This window comes from Scyliorhinus torazame, chromosome 11, assembly GCF_047496885.1.
Source record: "Scyliorhinus torazame isolate Kashiwa2021f chromosome 11, sScyTor2.1, whole genome shotgun sequence".
Lineage (NCBI taxonomy): Eukaryota > Metazoa > Chordata > Chondrichthyes > Carcharhiniformes > Scyliorhinidae > Scyliorhinus > Scyliorhinus torazame.
The window spans coordinates 70,619,994-70,642,232 of NC_092717.1; the positions used below are offsets into that span (position 1 = coordinate 70,619,994).

Genomic DNA, 22,239 nt, shown 5'->3' on the forward strand with positions numbered 1-22,239 from the left:
GGTACTTAAACTCATTCCCTCTCGTCAATTCAAATTTTTCCTCCAACTCCCTCAGGCTGGGAAAGCTCCTCTCTGTAAACATATCTCCCATCCTCTCAATCCCTGCTCTCTGCCACCTCTGGAACCCTCCGTCCAGCCTCCCCGTGGCAAACTGGTGATTATTGCAGATTGGAGACCAGACCGATGCTCCCACATGTCTCCTCCATTGCCCCTGGACTCTCAGGGCCGCTACCACCACGCGGCTGGTGGAGTACCGTGCCGGTGGGAATGGCAGAGGCGCCGTTACCAATGCCCCTAAACTAGTGCCCTTGCATGATGCTGCCTCCACTCGCTCCCACACCGACTCTCCCCCCACCACCCACTTCCTGATCATGGCTATATTTGCCGCCCAGTAATAATTACTAAAATCCAGCAGCGCCAGCAGCAACCCCCCCCCCCCCCCCCCCCCCAAGCTCCGCTCAGGCATCCCCTTTTTTACTCGCGGGGACTTATCCGCCCATTCAAAGCCAGTGATCACCTTATTGACCCGTTTAAAGAAGGACTGTGGAATAAAGATGGGGAGACACTGAAAGACAAACAGGAATCTCGGGAGAACCATCATTTTCACTGTCTGCACCCTCCCAGCTAGTGACAACGGGAAAGCGTCCCACCTTCGGAAATCATCCTTCATTTGGTCGTCTAGTCAGGCCAGATTTAACCTGTGTAGCTGTTCCCAATCCCACGCCACCTGGATGCCTAGATACCGAAAGCTTCCCCCTACCACCCTGAACGGCAGCTCCCCCAACCGCCTCTCCTGTTCCCTTGCCTGGATCCCGAACATCTCACTTTTCCCCATGTTCAATTTATAACCCGAAAACCAGCCAAATTCCCCCAGAATCCTCATAATTTCTTCCATCCCTTCTAGTGGGTCCGAAACATATTGGAGCAGATTGTCTGCGTATAGCGAAACTCTATGTTCCATTCCCCCCGGACCAGTCCCTTCCAGCCCCTTGAGGCTCTTAACGCAACTGCCAGCGGCTCGATGGCCAGCGTAAACAGCAGTGGGGAGAGGGGGCATCCCTGTTTCATCCCCCGGTGCAGCCTGAAAGAGTCTGCTGTTGCCCTGTTCGTCCGTATGCTCGCCACGGGAGCCCTTAAACAGCAGCCTGACCCAGTCAATGAAGCCGCGCCCAACTCCAAACCATCCCAGTCCCTCCCACAGATATTCCCATTCCACCCAATCAAATGCCTTCTCTGCATCCATTGCGACCACTACCTCCATGTCCCTACCCTCTGGGGACATCATGATCACATTCAGCAACCTTCTTACGTTGGCCGCCAACTGCCTACCCTTGACGAATCATGTCTGGTCCTCCCCAATCACGTCCGGAAAGCAGTCTTCGATCCTAGAGGACAAGATTTTGGCCAACAGTTTGGCGTCTACATTTAGTAGGGAGATCGGCCTGTAGGACCCGCATAGCTCTGGGCCCTTGTCCCGCTTCAGGATCTATGAGATAGTGGCCTGTGACATCGTCGGGGGAAGCACCCCACGCTCCCTTGCCTCATTAAATGTCCTCATCAACAGCAACCCCAATATCTCAGAGAACGTTTTTTAAAACTCTACTGGGTACCCATCCGGCCCCGGGGCTTTACCCGACTGCATAGCCTTCAGCCCATCTGCTAATTCCTCCAACCCGATCGGGGCCCCCAGCCCTTCTACCAGCCCTTCCTCCACCTTCGGGAACCTCAGGCCCCCTAAGAATTGTCTCATCCTCTCCGGCCCAGCTGGGGTTCCAACTCATACAGCCTGCTGTAAAACTCCTTGAACGCCTTATTCACCCCTGCTGAATCTCCTACCAGGTTCCCATTCCAGTCCCTTATTTTCCCAATCTCCCTAGTTGCCTCCCTCTTTCTAAGCTGCTGCGCGAGCATTCTGCTGGCCTTCTCTCCGTATTCATAAATCGCCCCCCTCGCCTTCCTCAGCTGCTCCACCGCCTTCCCTGTAGTTAACAAGCCAAACTCCGCCTGTAGCCTCCGTTGCTCCCTTAGAAGCCCTGCCAATGGGGTCTCCGCATACCTCCTGTCGACCTGCAGTATCTTCTTTATCAGTCGGCCCGTCTCTGCTCTGTCTGCCTTCTCCCTGTGGGCCTGTATCGAGATCAGCTCCCCTCTAACCACCACCTTCAATGCCTCCCAGCCCACCGCCGCCGAAGCTTCACCCGTATAGTTAACTTCCAGGTAGTTCTAAATATATTTCCTCAGCCGCCCACACACCACCTCATCCGCTAAAAGTCCCACGTCCAGTCTCCAGTGTGGGCGTTGGCCACCCTCCTTGCTAACCTGTAGGTCGACCCAGTGCGGGGCATGATCTGAGATTGTGATCGGCGAATACCCAGTGTCCATTACCCCCGTCAGTAGAGCCCTGTTCAGAATAAAAAAGTCAATCCGGGAGTACACTTTATGCACGTGAGTAGAAGGAGAAATCCGTCACTCTCGGCCGCCCAAATCTTCATGAGTAGTGAGCCTGTGGAATTCATCACCACAGGATGTCGTTAATGCTAAAACTTTGAATATATTCAAGAGGCGGCTGGATTTAGCACTTGGGAAGAATGGGATCAAAGGCTATGGGGAGAAAGCAGGATTAGGTTATTGAGTTGGATGATCAGCCATGATCGTGATGAATGGCGGAGCAGGCTTGAAAGGCCAAAAGGCCTCCTCCTGCTCCTATCTTCTCTGTTTCTATATACTTTGGTGTTCTCTAATTCCTGGCCCATTATAATTACCAATAAAATGAAACACTTCAACTCCTAACTGCTATCTTTTTATCTCAAATCAAGCAAACCCATCTCGAGTCAAAGCCCACTTTTAAATACAGGTAGCAAACCCAGGAATACTTGCAGTATAGAGATATCTTGGATAAACTGCTCTGTGAGCAAGAGAACCTTCAGGAAATAGCCTGCACATTCTTGCCTGAGTCAAATTACTGTTTAACTTCCCAGCATTTGACAAAAAGCTCCTGTCTATTCACAGCCACATTCTTTACTGAAAACTCAACACCTGATTGCTTAGGCCCCTGGCACCTCCCATTAACTACATCATCTCTCTCCCACTAACTGGGTTATGACACAATGTCTCTAATTATCTACCCCCCAGGATCTACTTCTTTCTATAAACAAAATTCCATTACCACTATTTCGGTAAACAATATACAGTGGTTGGAATGACTTATGATCTTATTGCGATGCTTTAATTATCCCTTCTGTAGCCCCTGCCTTTTAAACCAACATTTTTAAGAACATTACTGCAGCAGTCACATACACACACTAACGCAGGCTTTTAACCATTACTGCACCAGATACATGTAATACAATATATATCTGGAATTTCTACATTCATCACAGGAGGGTAATTGACAAAACAAACTTCAATGTCGGTAAGTGCGTGTACATTTTTCTACGAAGAACAAGGAGGCTTGGAAAATATGCATTGAAGTACGGTAGAGGAACAGGTATAGATATACAAATCACTAACAATAGTGCCACAGTTTATAAAGCCGCAAACCCTCAATGCAAGCAGGTCTACTTCCAGCGAGAGAGATTTGAAAAGTGGAGAAGTTATGTTAAACTTGCATAGAACTTCTGTAGACGACACTCTGAATGTTCTGGTCTCTATACTACAAAATGGAATAGAAGCTCATGTGATTGTGTAAAATACTTTACTAGAATAGAGAGATTATGCCTATCGGGAAAGATTCAACAAGCTGGGCCTCTTTTCTCTAGCAAGGAAGACTTGAGGGATGACCAAGTAGAGACCAAATAATTAAGATTATAAAATGGTTTGATAAGATGGATGATGAGAGATGCTTCTGCTTGTCTTTGAGATGTTTCAGCCTGCTGGAAATGAAAGACATAAATGTAAAATTGTCAGTACGTACGATAGAATTCAGGACACACCTCTTCACCGGAGAATCGGTAGAATGTGGAGCTCACTACCACAGGAGTAGTTGAGGCAAAATAACAAAGATTCTTTAAGGGGAAGCTGGATAAGTACATGGAACAAGGAACAGAAGGGTCCATTGATGCGGTAGATGAAGAAGAGAGAGGAGGGGGCTCATATGGAACATGAATTATTGGCATAGGCCTGTCGGGGAAAATGACCTGTTTCTGTCCTGTAAATATTTTATGATACTTAGAGCTTATAATATATATACTTGTAAAGCGTAGGTTTATAGGACACCTTCATGCTTGTAAAACATTGGAAAGTGCTTTATAAGGTTGAGAACAGAAGCCAGATAGTGAATGGGAAAGTGTTTGGCCTGTTGGCCAAGACATTGACCAAATAGGTTTGCAGAGTCTTTTGAAAAGGGTAGTAAACCAGGAAATGTTTGACCAAGGCAGCCTGTGCTCTGAAACCAGAGGTGGAGTGGAGAGGGGGTGTAAATGACACCTGATTTGGAAGCAAATTGGCTTGTAAAAGAGACTGCAAGGTCACAGGGTTTGTAAATCAGGAGATGATGGAAGGATATTTATATTTGTCAATTTGTATATTAAATTTGAAATACTTAAAATGTGCAGCATCTGTATCCTATTTCATGTTCTCCATCAGCTCTGAAAAGTGATTCAATAAAGGTCAGCATTTATGCAATAAGCAGCCAAGTGCCATGCTGTTAAATATTTAGCATATGCTATAAAATTCAATTACTGCAGCTCTTAAGTACTCTTAAGTTTAAACATCCAAAATAAAAATGTACCCGTTATGGTAAAGAAAAATAGACTACAGTATTTATTTTTCAGATAGCATTTTAATGTTTGTTAGCAATGTCACCATCTTCGTGAAACACCAACTTTATTGCATGACAGCAGCAGAAGTTTGTGTTTGGTGGTATGGGTGACCATGGTTGTTCTAGTAGTGACCATGATGTAATGGTTGCAAAATAAGCTAAAGTGGCCACTTGGTGAATTTATAAATTGCTGTTTGTTTTTATTCAGAAAATAATTACCAGCCCAATGCTGCTGCTGTGTAATTTATGATGTTTCTTACTAGAGTACTATTTGTACAACAATGTCTTCCATCCATTTTGTGTCATAATTGATCATAAATAAAGTGCGGCAACATAAAATACTGAGTTAATGTGACAGATTTGGATCCCCAGTAGTAGCTTTGTGATGCTTTGTATGTTGAATTTTCACTTAATTTGCACAATCATTCATATTAGAGGAAGTAATACTTAGTTTCATGTATCTATAAACTAATTTCTGCTTCTGTATTCGGCACCATTTTTGGACTTGTACTTCATGTTTAGTGAAAACCTTAATGCTGTGTCACCAGTGGAACTAACAGAATCAATCTGCTGTTTAAGAAAAACAAATTTGAATTTTAAGGAAAACTTAAATAAAGTCTGCAGTAATTAGCATGCTGCATTATAACACTATGTTCATTTATTTATTCATGTTGCCTATGTAGTAAGCTTAATTGAGTTTGTGTATGATTTTTATTGTTAATAGTCTTTGCCTGTTGAAACAAAATTGAGAATTGCATTGTTTCATAAATGTTTAATTTTTTAGTTCTTTTCAATGCTCTAAATGTGACCACTCAGAATTTTGAAATGGGGCTAATTATTAATTTAATTGTTAACAAAAATATTAATTTCAACCAAAGTGTTTACTGGTAATAACTTGGCGCACCATATATTTTTACCACTCTTCGGTCAGGATGTGTTGATTGTAGTGCACATGTTCAGAAATGTGATTTGGTTCTTGCTGAGAAATGATTGGCTTTACATACAGGATAGTAAAAAAATCCTTTATTTTTGAAAGTTGTGAATTGCAATTTAAAAGTGCTATAATTGAAAAATACACATGGGGGCAGCAACTAGCAATGGGTAAGTGGAGTTTAGATTGAGAGATGAGTGACTAAATTGAACATCTCCAACCTTGATATTCAATTAGGCAGTGGATGCGGTGTGTTTCTTAAGAACAAAGAACAATACAGCACAGGAACAGGCATTTCAGCCCTCCAAGCCTGTACCAGCCATGATACCAACCCTCAGCATTTCCTTGTGCCGTATCTCTATACCCATCCTATCCATGTATTTGTCAAGAAAATAACAAATAATTTGGTATTAATGTATCATGGAACATTTGGAAATAATTAGTGGAGCTACAGACTTTCAAAGACTTCCAAACTAACATGTTTACACATTTTCTATATCAGAACTTTTAAATTCTGCAAATTTAGCAAATTTGTAAATATTGATGTTCAGAGAGATTTGGGTGTTCCATTACAAGAAGCTAGGGAATCTAGCGTGCAGATGCAGCAAGCAATTAGGAAAGCAAATGGCATGTAGCTCTGGTGTAGAGCCATCCAGACTCGAAACATTAGCTCTGTTCTCTTTCCACAGATGCTTTCAGACCTGCTGAGATGTTCCAGCACTTTCTTTTTGTTTGAGACAAATGACATGTTGACCTTTATTGCAAGGGAATTGTAGTACACAAATAAGGATGGCTTGCTACAGGATATCCTTGCTGAAGGATATCTTGCATTGGATTGTATTATAGGAATAAAGAACTCTTACTATAGTTGTACAGGGCTTTAGTGAGACCACACCTGGAGTAGTGTGTGTCGTTTTGGCCTCCACATTTAAGGAAGGATATACCTGCTTTGGACGTAGATAGCAAAGATTCACTAGATTTCTCCCTGTGATGAGAAGGTTGTGCTATGTTGAGAGGCTGAGTAAATTCTCTGGAGTTTAGAAGAACGAGAGATAATCTGCTGAAACATAGAAAATTGTGAAGTGGCTTGACAGGCAACACTGAGAAGTTGGTTCCTCTGCTTGGGGAATCTAGGTGTGGAGATGCCGGCGTTGGACTGGGATGAGCACAGTAAGAAGTCTTACAACACCAGGTTAAAGTCCAACAGGTTTGTTTCAAATTATTAGCTTTCTTGCATCTTTGACTTTGTGTGTATATATATATATATATATATATATATAATATGTATGTTTCTGGAACATACCTCTTCATTCACCTGAGGAAGGAGCAGTGCTCGGAAAGCTTATGATTTGAAACAAACCTGTTGGACTTTAACCTGGTGTTGTAGGATTTCTTACTGGGGAATCTAGAACACGGTAGCATAGTGGTTAGCACAATTGCTTCACAGCTCCAGGGTCCCAGGTTCGATTCCCGGCTTGGGTCACTGTCTGTGCGGAGTCTGCACGTTCTCCCTGTGTGTGCGTGGGTTTCCTCCGGGTGCTCAGGTTTCTTCCCACAGTCCAAAGGTGTGCAGGTTAGGTGGATTGGCCATGCTAAATTGCCCTTAGTGTCCAAAATTGCCCTTTGTGTTGGGTGGGGTTACTGGATTATGGGGATAGGGTGGAGGTGTTGGCTTGGGTAGGGTGCTCTTTCAAAGAGCCGGTGCAGACTCGATGGGTCGAATGGCCTCTTTCTGCACTGTAAATTCTATGATTCCATGAACACAGGGTTATATTCTCGGGAAAAGGGACTCATTGAGGACTCAGATGAGAAATTTCTTCACTCAAACGATTGCGAATCTTTATAATACTCTGCCCTGGAGGATTGTTCACTCCATCGTTCACTATATTTAAGGCTGGGATGGACAGATTTTTGGTGTCTCAGAGAATCAAGGGATATGGATGGCAGTTGGGAAAGTGGAGTTGAAACCCAAGATTAGCTATGATCGTACTGAATGGCGGGTCAGGCTTGATGGACTGTATGGTCTATTGTTGCTCCCATCGCTTATGTTCATGTGGACCCAAATAGAATATTCCTTATTTTGTTGTGCAGTATTTTAAGATAACTATAAATTAAATGCTCTATATAATATAATTCTACTTCAGAATGTTTGTTGAAGAACATATGAAATAGGATTTAATATGAAAGGAAAGCTATGCAGAATTTGAAAGCTTGAAATTATATTTTGTAGCCTGGTCCAGGACTGGCTAAACACATTAACGGTTCTGATTGACCAAATTTGTGAATTGGACTGAATAAGTTCCTTGCAATGGAAGTTGCATGTGGTACAAAACCAAATATATTTTTAATTGTCATCATATTTAGGAATGTAATTGTATTGAAAAGCTCTCTTAGTTATTTCACATTTTGATACCTTCCTTTCCAGGTGACGCATTTCTGTTTACCTCAACTGTTACCACTTCTCAAACACACCACATCCTTTCTTCACGAGATTTTTGAGTTTTATGAAGAGATTCTAACCTGCCGATACCCTTATGCTTATTATAAGACTGTATTTGTTGATGAAGCCTATGTAGAAGTAGCTTCATATGCATCTATGAGTATTTTAAGGTGAGTCTCGTTTTGGAAAACGCTTTCTTGGCAGATGTTGACTAAACATTTCCCATTGTAAGTGCTAATTGGAGTAAGAATTTCTGGCTGCTTTCAAGCATTTGTTAGCTGCTTGTTCAAACTGAATTGACAGAAGCTTATAAGTAGAATGTTTGCCTGCTTTAGAGTGGGTAATGATGCATGTTGCTGGGAAAGATGGAAATAATATGTTTGACAGTTAAGGAAACAGTTTGAACTTTTAATTGAAACATACAACTTACTTGGTGCATTTTATCAGTGAAGGCACAATCCAGTAAAGCACAGACATTTGTGGCTGGAAGATAGCCGATTAAAACCACATCGTGCAGAATTAGCTGATCTTTGATGATGGAGTAGCACTACTGGGCTCAGCAACCCAGGTTAAAACCTTGTATTGAGAATTGGAAAGGGGACTTCCGGGTGCGGCGATGACCAGCTGAGTCGCACGTTTCGGCAGCTCCCGGTGGAACGGACTTTTGGGCTCTTAATAAGAGCCCCAACGGCAATTTTAACGGCTAAAAGTACTGTGCGGCGAACCAGAAGGGAATCCCCCCTGGATACGGATGATAAAAGGAGAGGAAGGTGGCCGGATTGCGGTGGATCCTTTAGAGCAGCGGCAAGGAAGGCAAGCAAAAACCAAGATGGCGTCGGAAGGTGGCAGTTTAATATGGGGCCATGAACAACACGAGTTCTTGAAACGCTGCGTGGAAGAACTCAAAAAGGAAATGAAGAAGGAGCTGTTGGCCCCGATATTACAGGCGATCGAAGGGCTAAAGGATGAGCAAAAGACCCAGGAGCGGGAGCTTCGGGTCGTGAAGGCAAAGGCTGCCGAGAATGAGGACGACATACAGGGCCTGGTGGTGAAGACGGAGATGCACGAGGCACACCATAAACGATGTGTGGAAAGGCTGGAGGCGCTGGAGAACAACGCGAGGAGGAACAACCTAAGGATTCTTGGTCTTCCTGAAGGTGCGGAGGGAGCGGACGTCGGGGCATATGTGAGCACGATGCTGCACTCATTAATGGGAGCGGAGGCCCCGGCTGGTCCGCTGGAGGTGGAGGGAGCATACCGAGTGATGGCGCGAGGACCGAGAGCAGGAGAAATTCCGAGAGCCATAGTGGTGAGATTCCTCCGTTTTAAGGATAGAGAGATGGTCCTTAGATGGGCAAAGAAAACTCGGAGCAGTAAGTGGGAGAACGCGGTAATCCGCGTATATCAAGACTGGAGTGCGGAGGTGGCGAGAAGGAGGGCGAGCTTTAATCGGGCCAAGGCGGTGCTTCACAAAAAGAAGATAAAATTCGGAATGCTGCAACCGGCAAGACTGTGGGTCACATATCAAGGGAGGCACCACTACTTTGAGACGGCGGATGAGGCATGGACTTTTAGCGTGGAAGAAAAATTGGAATGAGAGGGTTATTTAATAATAATTTTAAAAAAAGAACGTTTGAAACAAAGTGGTGGGGTGAGTATGGGGGGCGAAGAGGGGGGTAAAAAGGGGGGAAAGAGGAGTTTTATGTTATTAATCCTGCGATGTGGTAACTTTTCTCTCTTCCACAGGAGGTGGTGGGGGGAGGAAAGGAGGTGGAGGAGATGGGGCGTTGGCCATTGGGGGCGGGGCCAAGGGGGAAGCGCGGGCTTGGTTCCCGCGCTATGATAATCATGGCGGGAATAGGGAAGCAGGAAGGAGGGGGCGTCGCACGGTGCGAGCCGAGGTCACGGGGGGAAGCCGAGGTCGGCCAGAGTTTGCTGACTTCTGGGAGCAACATGGGGGGTGTAACTACGCTAGTGGGGGATCTAGCGGGGGGGGGGGGGGGGGGGGGGGGGGAATTATTGGGCTGCTGCTGCTGGGGAGAGGGGGGAGCTGGTATGGGGTGGGATGGGCGGGGGGGCACCGCCTGGGGGGGACACAGCTGCGTGGGAACCGGGTGAGGAGCTGGGAAAAGGGGATGGCTAATCGACGGGGGGGGGGGGGGGGGGGGGGGGGGGGGTAAAAAGCCCCCCAACCCGGCTGATCACGTGGAACGTGAGAGGGCTGAACGGGCCGATAAAGAGGGCACGGGTACTCGCACACCTTAAGAAACTTAAGGCAGACGTGGTTATGTTACAGGAAACGGACTTGAAACTGATAGACCAGGTGAGACTACGCAAAGGTTGGGTGGGGCAGGTGTTCCATTCGGGGCTAGATGCGAAAAACAGGGGGGTGGCTATATTAGTGGGGAAGCGGGTAATGTTTGAGGCAAAGACTATAGTGGCGGATAGCGGGGGCAGATACGTGATGGTGAGTGGCAAACTACAGGGGGAGACGGTGGTTTTGGTAAACGTATATGCCCCGAACTGGGATGATGCCAATTTTATGAGGCGTATGCTAGGACGCATCCCGGACCTAGAGGTGGGAAAGTTGGTAATGGGGGGAGATTTCAATACGGTGTTGGAACCAGGGCTGGACAGGTCGAGGTCCAGGACTGGAAGGAGGCCGGCAGCAGCCAAGGTGCTTAAAGATTTTATGGAGCAGATGGGAGGAGTAGACCCGTGGAGATTTAGCAGACCTAGGAGTAAGGAGTTTTCGTTTTTCTCCTATGTCCACAAAGTCTATTCGAGAATAGACTTTTTTGTTTTGGGAAGGGCGTTGATCCCGAAGGTGAGGGGAACGGAGTATACAGCTATAGCCATTTCGGATCACGCTCCACATTGGGTGGACTTGGAGATAGGGGAGGAAACAGAAGGGCGCCCACCCTGGAGAATGGACATGGGACTAATGGCAGATGAGGGGGTGTGTCTAAGGGTGTGGGGGTGCATTGAAAAGTACTTGGAACTCAATGATAATGGGGAGGTCCAGGTGGGAGTGGTCTGGGAGGCGCTGAAGGCAGTGGTTAGAGGGGAGCTGATATCAACAAGGGCACATAAAGGAAAGCAGGAGAGTAGGGAACGGGAGCGGTTGCTGCAAGAACTTCTGAGGGTGGACAGGCAATATGCGGAGGCACCGGAGGAGGGACTGTACAGGGAAAGGAAAAGGCTACACGTAGAATTTGACTTGCTGACAACGGGTACTGCAGAGGCACAGTGGAGGAAGGCACAGGGTGTACAGTACGAATATGGGGAGAAGACGAGCAGGCTGCTGGCCCACCAATTGAGGAAAAGGGGAGCAGCGAGGGAAATAAGGGTAGTGAGGGATGAAGAAGGAGAGATGGAGCGGGGAGCGGAGAGAGTGAATGGAGTGTTCAAGGCATTTTATAAAAAATTATACGAAGCTCAACCCCCGGATGGGAGGGAGAGAATGATGGGCTTTCTGGACCGGCTGGAATTTCCCAAGGTGGAGGAGCAGGAAAGGGTGGGACTGGGAGCACAGATTGAAATAGAGGAAGTAGTGAAAGGAATTAGGAGCATGCAGGCGGGGAAGGCTCCGGGACCAGATGGATTCCCAGTCGAATTTTACAGAAAATATGTGGACTTGCTCGCCCCGCTACTGATGAGGACCTTTAATGAGGGAAAGGAAAGGGGACAGCTGCCCCCGACTATGTCTGAGGCAACGATATCGCTTCTCCTAAAGAAGGAAAAGGACCCGCTGCAATGCGGGTCCTATAGACCTATTTCCCTCCTAAATGTAGACGCTAAGATTCTGGCCAAGGTAATGGCAATGAGGATAGAGGATTGTGTCCCGAGGGTGGTCCATGAGGACCAAACTGGGTTTGTGAAGGGGAGACGGCTGAATACGAATATACGGAGGCTGCTAGGGGTAATGATGATGCCCCCACCAGAGGGGGAAGCGGAGATAGTGGTGGCGATGGATGCCGAGAAAGCATTTGATAGAGTGGAGTGGGATTATTTGTGGGAGGTGCTGAGGAGATTTGGTTTTGGAGATGAGTATGTTGGATGGGTGCAGCTGTTGTATAGGGCCCCAGTGGCGAGTGTGGTCACGAATGGACGGGGATCTGCATACTTTCGGCTCCATAGAGGGACAAGGCATGGATGCCCTCTGTCCCCATTATTGTTTGCACTGGCGATTGAGCCCCTGGCAATAGCACTGAGGGGTTCCAAGAAGTGGAGGGGAGTACTTAGAGGAGGAGAAGAACACCGGGTATCTCTGTATGCGGATGACTTGTTATATGTAGCGGACCCGGCGGAGGGGATCCCAGAGATAATGCGGGCACTTCGGGAGTTTGGAGAATTCTCAGGATATAAACTGAACATGGGGAAAAGTGAGTTGTTTGTGGTGCATCCAGGGGAGCAGAGCAGAGAAATAGAGGACTTTCCGCTGAGGAAGGTAACGAGGGATTTTCGTTACTTGGGGATCCAGATAGCCAAGAATTGGGGTACATTGCATAGGTTAAATTTAATGCGATTGGTGGAACAAATGGAGGAGGACTTCACGAGATGGGACATGGTATCCCTGTCACTGGCAGGGAGGGTGCAGGCGGTTAAAATGGTAGTCCTCCCGAGATTCGTCTTTGTGTTTCAGTGCCTCCCGGTGGTGATCACGAAGGCTTTTTTCAAAAGGATCGAAAAGAGTATCATGAGTTTTGTGTGGGCCGGGAAGACCCCGAGAGTGAGGAAGGGATTCTTACAGCGTAGTAGGGATAGGGGGGGGCTGGCACTACCGAGCCTAAGTGAGTACTACTGGGCCGCCAATATCTCAATGGTGAGTAAGTGGATGGGAGAAGAGGAGGGAGCGGCGTGGAAGAGATTGGAGAGGGCGTCCTGTAGGGGGACTAGCCTACAAGCTATGGTGACGGCCCCATTGCCGTTCTCACCGAAGAAATACACCACAAGCCCGGTGGTGGTGGCGACTTTGAAAATTTGGGGACAGTGGAGACGGCATAGGAGAAAGACGGGAGCCTTGGTGGGGTCCCCGATAAGAAATAACCATAGGTTTGCCCTGGGGAGAATGGATGGGGGATTTGGAATATGGCAAAGAGCAGGAGTAACGCAACTGAAAGATCTGTTTGTGGATGGGAAGTTCGCAAGTCTGGGAGCGCTGACCGAGAAATATGGATTGCCCCAAGGGAATGCATTCCGGTATATGCAACTGAGGGCTTTTGCGAGGCAACAGGTGAGGGAATTCCCGCAGCTCCCGACGCATGAGGTGCAGGACAGAGTGATCTCAAAGACATGGGTGGGGGACGGTAAGGTGTTATATATAGGGAAATGAGGGACGAGGGGGAGATTATGGTAGATGAGCTGAAAGGGAAATGGGAAGAAGAGCTGGGGGAGGAGATTGAGGAGGGGCTGTGGGCGGATGCCCTAAGTAGGGTAAACTCATCGTCCTCGTGTGCCAGGCTAAGCCTGATTCAATTTAAGGTGTTACACAGGGCGCATATGACTGGAGCACGGCTCAGTAAATTTTTTTGGGTAGAGGATAGGTGTGCGAGATGCTCGAGAAGCCCAGCGAATCACACCCACATGTTCTGGTCATGTCCGGCACTACAGGGGTTCTGGGTGGGGGTGACAAAGGTGCTTTCGAAAGTAGTGGGGGTCCAGGTCGAACCAAGCTGGGGGTTGGCTATATTTGGGGTTGCACAAGAGGCGAGAGAGGCCGATGTTTTGGCCTTTGCGTCCCTAGTAGCCCGGCATACTGTTGATGTGGAAGGAAGCCAAGCCCCCGGGGGTGGAGACCTGGATAAATGACATGGCAGGTTTTATAAAGCTGGAACGGATTAAGTTTGTCCTAAGGGGATCGGCTCAAGGGTTCACCAGGCGGTGGCAACCGTTCGTCGAATACCTCACAGAAGGATAGAGGGAATGGAAACGAAGAAGGCAGCAGCAGCAGCCCGGGGGGGGGGGGGGGGGGGGAGGGGGAGAGGAACCAGAAGGACTCTCAGGGTTGTTAATATATATGTATAGGTCGTTGCTATAAATAATTGTATATTGGACTGTTAAATCATATTTTTGGAGAGTGTTTATCTGAGACAAGGCAGTTGCCTTTTAGTTTTCGTTTTTGTTATATATTATTTATTCTTTGTTTATAAAACAGGTCATTGTTACTTATACTGTTATATTATTGTGTAAAGGATACACAATGTACTGTGATGGTTGACCAAAAATTTTCAATAAAATAGTTATAAAAAAAAAGAGAGAATTGGAAAAACATTAGAGGGTGAGGGGCATCAGAATGTGACCATGTTTTTTCCTCATGCCCACACAAGCAGTTTCTGTCAGAGTCTCCTACCCAAGGTACTGAAACAGTTGTCGTGCTTCATCACTGTGTCAATTGTGATCAGCTAACTGGACACCTATTGTGACTGAACCTGTGATCAATTTTCTCTGTGAGCTCAGTAGAACAATATAGGGTGTTTAATAAATTGAGCCTTCAGGGTAAAACTTTGTGTGAGTTGAACTTGAATGAGAATCAACTCTGAGGTTAAATTCCTGACCTGTTGAATTGAAGTCAAGCACCACAATAACCGTTATATCTCCCTATACCAGCAATTAATGTTATTCTCAAGTTTCTTAAAGTAGAACATTATATTCAAACCATCTAATTAAATATTCCTGATGAATAATATATTTTGGTCTGATGAAGGATGTTTCTATTCCTGGAGAACACTGAAGTCCTGGCTGATGTTTTGAAATTTTCAAACTAAAGCTTCATGTTTGCAGGTTAGAGCTTAGAAAAAATACAAAGCTTTACTTTGACCTCTAGTTTAAGAAATTAATCTCTGAATTTAGAATTCAGTAAAGTGTGTCGAAGTTGTAATGCTTAAAAAAAATTGCGTAATTTTATTTTTGTTAAAAAATACTCTGAATATGTTAATTCATTTGATTGTCCTGAGGACCGATATGCATAGGTCACATATAGCATAGCGAGGTGTAGAGCAAACCCTGCCTCAATAATAAAATATTGTCTCAGAACTTCCCTCACCAACAATCATTATAATTACTTAGATTGCAAGTTTTGTTCCATTTGAGCCAAAGTATAGCATGTTTGTTCTATTTCTATCAGGACCTGGGTGGAGATGGCATGCTTGTTTCAACGACGACTTTTGAGCTGGGTTTAAGCCTAAGATATAGAAATGAAAAGTAGGCCTCTAAGTTACTGCACCATGCAGTGTTTAGTATTTAAATGGATGAAGGAAATACATTCACTTCATATTATCTAGCATATTTTGGTTTAAAAATATTGTTTTTCTGTCTTTGCTCCATCAATTTTCTTCTCCCCATTTGTCCCGGAGGGAACAATTCGCATGGGTGCATGCTGCCTTGCTACCTCATCCAAGTGGATACTATTGCCAAATGCACAGATGCTGACTTCAGCTGATATCTACAGCTGTTGTCACTGTAAGCAATCTGAAGGGTGAGCTACAGCCCCCTTCCTTTCCATTTGATGCTGAGGCTAGATGTACTGTTGATATTGCTGAGATCAGTAAATTTCACACAAACTTGAATAGAATCAGAGGCCCTCATGGTAAATTGACTCAACTACAGCAATCACTTGATATCCTCAACAAGAACTTGACTCCCTCAATGACTTGAATGTTAGTTAAGTCATATAATAATAATCTTTTGTTATTGTCACAAGTATGAAGTTACTGTGAAAAGCCACTAGTCGCCCCATTCCGCGCCATATGTTGTGATAGACACCGGCCTATTATTGAATAACACATTGAGCCATGAAATGGAGCTATTCGAGGCTATTTCATGTGGGGGAAGCCATTAGAACATAGAACATAGAACATAGAACATTACAGCGCAGTACAGGCCCTTCGGCCCTCGATGTTGCGCCGACCTGTGAAACCACTCTGAAGCCCATCTACACTATTCTCTTATCGTCCATATGTCTATCCAATGACTATTTGAATTCCCTTAGTTGTAAAGTTAAATTGGATACAAAATGCTATGGGCAATTTGAGGGGGGCATTACAATGCCTGGGAGAAGATTGTTTTGGTTTGTTTGGCTCCTTGGCAAGGCGATGATGTGTGGAGTAGAGAAAGCAGAAATAAGACAGGAAAATAGCGATCAGTTAAATATAAGAGCAGAAAATGACATTAAAGTTCGACTGATCAATGATGTTACTGCATAAGGAAACCAAATGAGTACTGTTCATGCTGCATCATCTGTAACTTGCGAAAATAAAGCCGATATTTGATCAGAATTCCTCTTCTAAATTCATAGTTTGTGATATACAGTTTCCAGATTTTGAGGTCTTTAAAGATATTTTGTGTTTATTACCAGTTCTTTTAGTTGTCAGTAGTCTTGTAGCTGAAAAGTCCGAATATGTTTGTTCTGAACTAAGATATAGTTGATGTATGGATATTTCAAAACATTGAATTTTCAAAGAGCCAAACAACTGCCAATTATGATGTGATTATTGTACAGTGGGAGTTTGAATAATGACTGTGAAAGGGCTGGCAAGCTTCAAGCTTCCAGTGATACCACCAGTTGATGAAATACAGAGTCAGCTTTGTTAACATTTGAACTGAATTTCTGTCACCTTTCAAACCGCAATATTTGTTTTGACTAAATAAAATGTCTTGGTTGCCTGAAACCTTAGTCCTATTTTCTCATCTTTCATTCAGCACAAACCTACTGCACAGTGCCATGATTATAGATCAGACGCCACTTACCAGACGATGTTTAGCACAAGCCTTGGCTCAGCAGTTCTTTGGCTGTTTCATTTCCAGAATGTCTTGGTGAGTACATAAAATGGTGGGAGCCAAGAACATGCACCTTCGTAAATTTACCTCATTGATAGTTTTGTATAGACTACTCCAGCATTATGAAAACTTTACAATGTTTGTCAAAAAAAAATAATGAACACTCTGTCTGAAATTAATGTCAATGACAGCTTGATTTAGTTGATGATGCACTGCCTCCAACAGAATGGGGCTCAAACCTTTTAGAAACTTAAGTGCATAATTTAGTTGATGCTTCAATGTAGTACCAAGGAAATGCTGCAATCTTGGAGGGAGACACATTAAATTGAGGCCCCATCTGCCTCTTCAAGTGGACCATTTAACACTTTTCAAAGAATGCCTGGGAGTTCTCCTGCTACCCTAGAGCTACAATTCCCATCAGAACAGTCTGGATTTTCCACGAAGCGTCCCAGTGTCCCGAACGTTTTCTCCAGATTGCTTTCTTGTCCGGGTTTTCATCTTTGCTGAGGCCCATCCTCCTTTAACCCACCCACTTAAGGCATGTTTGCTAGTTTCCAGCTTCTGGCTGAATTGACGGAATTCCCCACGATAGTGCTCTGGGTCACTTGAGGTAAATGTGCGCATTACAACTCAGGAGGATTGTAAGTTTGCTTGTGAGGTTTTGGAGGCAAAAGGCTGCGAGATGGAAACCAGGAACTTCTTGTACAGGTAAAGCCAACAAGCTGGGCTGGGCAGGCTCTATTCATGGGACTGTACTGTACTGAATTATTGAACACACTGTCTCTATTAGAGAGTCTAAATTGTCTCCTGCAGTTTCCACTCACCACCACAATTTAAAAATAAAATATTCTTGCACAGATGCTAAAATATAACTATATACAAAAATAAACTTTTCAGTAACCTGTGGAAAGTGAGTCTGTCATGCGGGGTCTGACTTGCTTTCTGAAGACCATTGAAAAGATATTTTTTAATATATAGATTTAGATATTTTAACACCTGTGCAAGATTGTTTTAATTTCAATCGTGGTGAGTGGACCCTGCAGGCAAGAGTGCTCAGATTCTCTATTAGACATTGTTCAATGACTATTGCCTTGTGATTAAATTGCTTCTCCTAAGCTTTTATAGGAGATGGGGAGAGAAGGGTGGGGTTTCAATAAAAAGGAAGTCTTTAATTCTCATGGTTTTATACTTTTTTTGTGTGTCAGCGATTTGTAATCTGGCTACCTCTTTACACACAGATTAGCACTGCTACCTCATGGCGCCGAGGACCCAGGTGCGATCCCGCCCCTGGGTCACTGTCCGTGTGGAGTGTGCACATTCTCCCCGTGTCTGCGTGGGCCTCACCCCCAATCCAAAGATGTGTAGGGTAGGTGGATTGGCCATATTAAAATTGCCCATTAATTGGAAAAAAAGAATTGGGTACTCTAAATTTTTTTTTTAAAAACAGATTTAAAAAAAAAAAACCTACAATACTTCAACCGATCCATAAGACCATAAGACATGGGAGCAGAATTAGGCCATTCGGCCCATCGTGTCTGCTCCGCCATTCAATCACGGCTGATATTTTTCTCATCCCCATTCTCTTGCCTTCTCCCCATAACCCCTGATCCCCTTGTTGATCAAAAACCTATCTATCTCTGTCTTAAAGACACTCAGTGATTTGGCCTCCACAGCCTTCTGCGGCAAAGAGTTCCACAGATTCATCACCCTCTGGCTGAAGAAATTCCTCCTCATCTCTGTTTTAAAGGTTCGTCCCTTCAGTCTGAGATTGTGTCCTCTACTTCTAGTTTTTCCTACAAGTGGAAACATCCTCTCCACATCCACTCTATCCAGGCTATGCAGTATCCTGTAAGTTTCAATAAGATCCCCCCTCATCCTTCTAAACTCCAAGGAGTACAGACCCATAGTCATCAACCGTTCCTCATACGACAAGTTGTTCATTCCAGGGATCATTCTTGTGAACCTCCTCTGGACCCTTTTCAAGGCCAGCACATCCTTCCTTAGATATGGGGCCCAAAACTGCTCACAATACTCCAAATGGGGTCTGACCAGAGCCTTATACAACCTCAGAAGTGCATCACTGATCTTGTATTCTAGCCCACTTGACATGAATGCTAACATTGCATTTGCCTTCCTAACTGCCGACTGAACATGCACGTTAACCTTAAGAGAATAGTGAACAAGGACTCCCAAGCCCCTTTGTGCTTTAATTTCCTAAGCATCTTCCCATTTAGAAAATAGTCTGTGCCTCCATTTCTCCTTCCAAAGTGTATAACCTCACACTTTTACACATTGTATTCCATCTGCCACTTCTTTGCCCACTCTCCTAGCCTGTCCAAGTCCTTCTGCAGCCCGCCTGCTTCCACAATACTACCTGTCCCTCTACAGATCTTTGTATCATCTGCAAACTTATCAACAGTGCCTTCAGTCCCTTCCTCCAGATCATTAATGTATATTGTGAAAAGTTGTGGTCCCAGCACCGACCCCTGAGGTACAACATTAGTCACCGGCTGCCATCCTGAAAAAGACCCCTTTATCCCCACTCTCTGCCTGCTGCCAGTCAGCCAATCCTCTATCCATGCCAGGACCTTACCCATAACACCATGGGCTCTTAACTTATTTAACAGTCTCCTATGTGGCACCTTGTCAGAGGCCTGCTGGAAATCAAAATAAATCACGTCCACTGGTTCTCCTTTGTCTAACTTCCTTGTTACTTCCTCAAAGAACTCTAACAGATTTGTCAGACATGACCTCCCCTTGACAAAGCCGTGCTCACTCAGTCCTATTTTATCATGCACTTCCAAGTACTCCACAATCTCATCTTTAATAATGGACGCTAAAATTTTACGAATGACCAAAGTCCGGCTAACCGACCTATAATTTCCCGTTTTCTGCCTCCCTCCCTCCTTAAACAGGGGTGCTACATCAGCCACTTTCCAGTCCTCTGGTTCCCTTCCTGCCCCCAGTGATTCCTGATAGATCATCACCAATGCCTCCACAATCTCCTGAGCTATCTCTTTTAGAACCTTGGGATGTAGTCCATCCGGTCCAGGTGATTTATCCCCCTTCAGACCTTTCAGTTTCCCCTGAACCTTCTCCTTAATGATGGCCACTGCACTCACCTCTGTCCCCTGGTTCTCCTTGTGCTCTGGCATCCCACTGGTGTCTTCCACCATGAAGACTGATGCAAAGTAACTATTCAGTTCATCTGCCATTTCTTTGTTTCCTATTATTACTTCTCCAGCCACATTTTCCAGTGGTCCAATGCTTATTTTTGCCTCTCTCTTACCTTTTATATATTGAAAAAATCTCTTCCTATCTTCCTCTATATTACTAGCTCGCATCGTCTTATTGCCTTATTGCTTTTTTAGTTGTCCTCTGCTCGCTTTTAAAGGCTTCCCAATCCTCTGGCTTCCCACTAGTCCTCGCCACTTTGTATGCGTTTTCTTTAGCTTTTATGCTGTCCTTGACTTCACTCGTCAGCCATGGCTGCCTTGTCCTCCCCTTAGCATGTTTCCTCCTCCTTGGGATGAATTTCTATTGTGCCTCCCAAATAACCCCCAAAAACTCCTGCCATTGCTGTTCCACTGTTACCCTGCTAGGCTCCTTTTCCAATCAACTGGCCAGCTCCTCCCTCATGTCTTTGTATTTACACTTATTTAATTGTAATACCGTTACATCTGATTGCAGCTTCTCCCTCTCAAACTGCAGGGCAAATTCTATCATATTGTGGTCATACACATCACCAAATCCAGAATTGCCTGTTCCCTTGTAGGCTTTGTCACAAACTGCTCCAAAAACCCATCTCTTAGACATTCCACAAATTTATTTTCTTGGGATCCATTACCAACCTGTTTTCCCCAGTCCACCTGTATATTGAAGTCCCCCATGATTATTGTAATATTCCCTTTTTTACATGCCGTTTCTGTCTCCTGAAAATAATTCTGCCCCACATCCTGACTACTGCTCTGGGGCCTGTACATAACTCCCATCAGGGTCTTTTTACCTTTGCGATTCCTCAACTCTATCCACAGAGATTCTATGCTTTCTGACCCTATATCGCTCCTTGCTATCGATTTAACTTCATTCCTTACTAACAATGCAACCCTGCCCCCTTTGCCCATCTGCCTGTCCTTTCAGTAGGATACATATTCTTGGATATTTAGATCCCAGCCCTGATCCTCTTGCAGCCATGTTTCTGATGCCCATAACATCGTACCGGCCAATTTCAATGTGCGCAACAATCTCATTTACCTTGTTCCATATGCTGCGTGCATTTAGGTACAACACCCTCAATCCTGCATTGACCGCCTCCCTTTTCACACTTGTCACCTTTTTTGCTCTGCCATCTTGATGTTCTTTTATTTTGGTTCTCTATTTCCCCTTCAGTTATTACACCTTCTAAACTCACATTCTTGTTCCCACCCCCCTGCCATACTAGTTTAAATCCTCCCGAGTGATTCTTGCAAACCTCCCAGCCAGGATATCGGTGCCCCTCCAGTTTAGATGCAACCCGTCCTTCTTGTACAGGTCCCACCTGCCTGGAAGAGATCCCAATGGTCAAAAAAATCTGAAGCCCTCCCTCCTACATCACAAGTTTAGCCACGTGTTTAGCTGCACTATCCTCCTGTTTATAGCCTCACTGGCACGTGGCACAGGGAGTAATCCTGAGATTACAACCCTTGACTTCCTGCTTTTTAGCTTACTGCCTAACTCCCTGAACTCCTTCTGCAGGACCTCATCACTCTTCCTGCCTATGTCCTTAGTACCTCTGTGTACTACAACCTCTGGCTGTTCACCCTCCCCCTTCAGGATGTCCTGTGTTCGTTTAGAGACATCCTTGACGCTGGCTCCAGGGAGGCACCATACCACCCTGGAGTCTCTTTCACGTCCACAGAAGCGCCTATCTGTGCCCCTTACTATAGAGTCCCATATAACTATCGCTCTCCTGCACTTTGCCCTCCTCTGCTGAGCAACAGAGCCAGTTGTGGTGCCACTGTTCTGGATGCTGGTGTTTTCCCCTGATAGGCTATCCCCCTCAATAGTATCAAAAACTGTATACCTGTTAGAGAGGGGGACAGCCACAAGGGGACTCCTGCGCTGACAGCTTGCCCTTTCTAGCGGTCACCCATCTGTCTGCCTGCACCTTGGGTGTGATATAACGTCTCTATAACTCCTATCTGTGACGCTTTCCGCCACCTGCATGTTCCGAAATGCATCCAACTGCTGCTCCAACTGAACCACGCAGTCTGTGAGTAGCTGCCCTTGGTTACACTTGCCGCTGACGTCGTTGACTGGAACGCTAGTAAAAACAACAGGGTTGTGGTGATG

At 45.3% G+C, this 22,239-nt stretch overlaps 1 protein-coding gene across 2 annotated transcripts in view; it reads left to right on the plus strand.

Moving 5' to 3' along the window:
• taf2 (TAF2 RNA polymerase II, TATA box binding protein (TBP)-associated factor) overlaps positions 1–22,239 on the plus strand; it is a 298,552-nt gene that overhangs the window by 66,773 nt on the left and 209,540 nt on the right. For both annotated transcript variants that reach the window (XM_072467396.1, XM_072467397.1), the window contains exons 7-8: positions 8,116–8,300; positions 16,831–16,944. In XM_072467396.1, the coding sequence (XP_072323497.1) occupies positions 8,116–8,300; positions 16,831–16,944 (299 nt within the window). The remainder of the gene's footprint in view (positions 1–8,115; positions 8,301–16,830; positions 16,945–22,239) is intronic.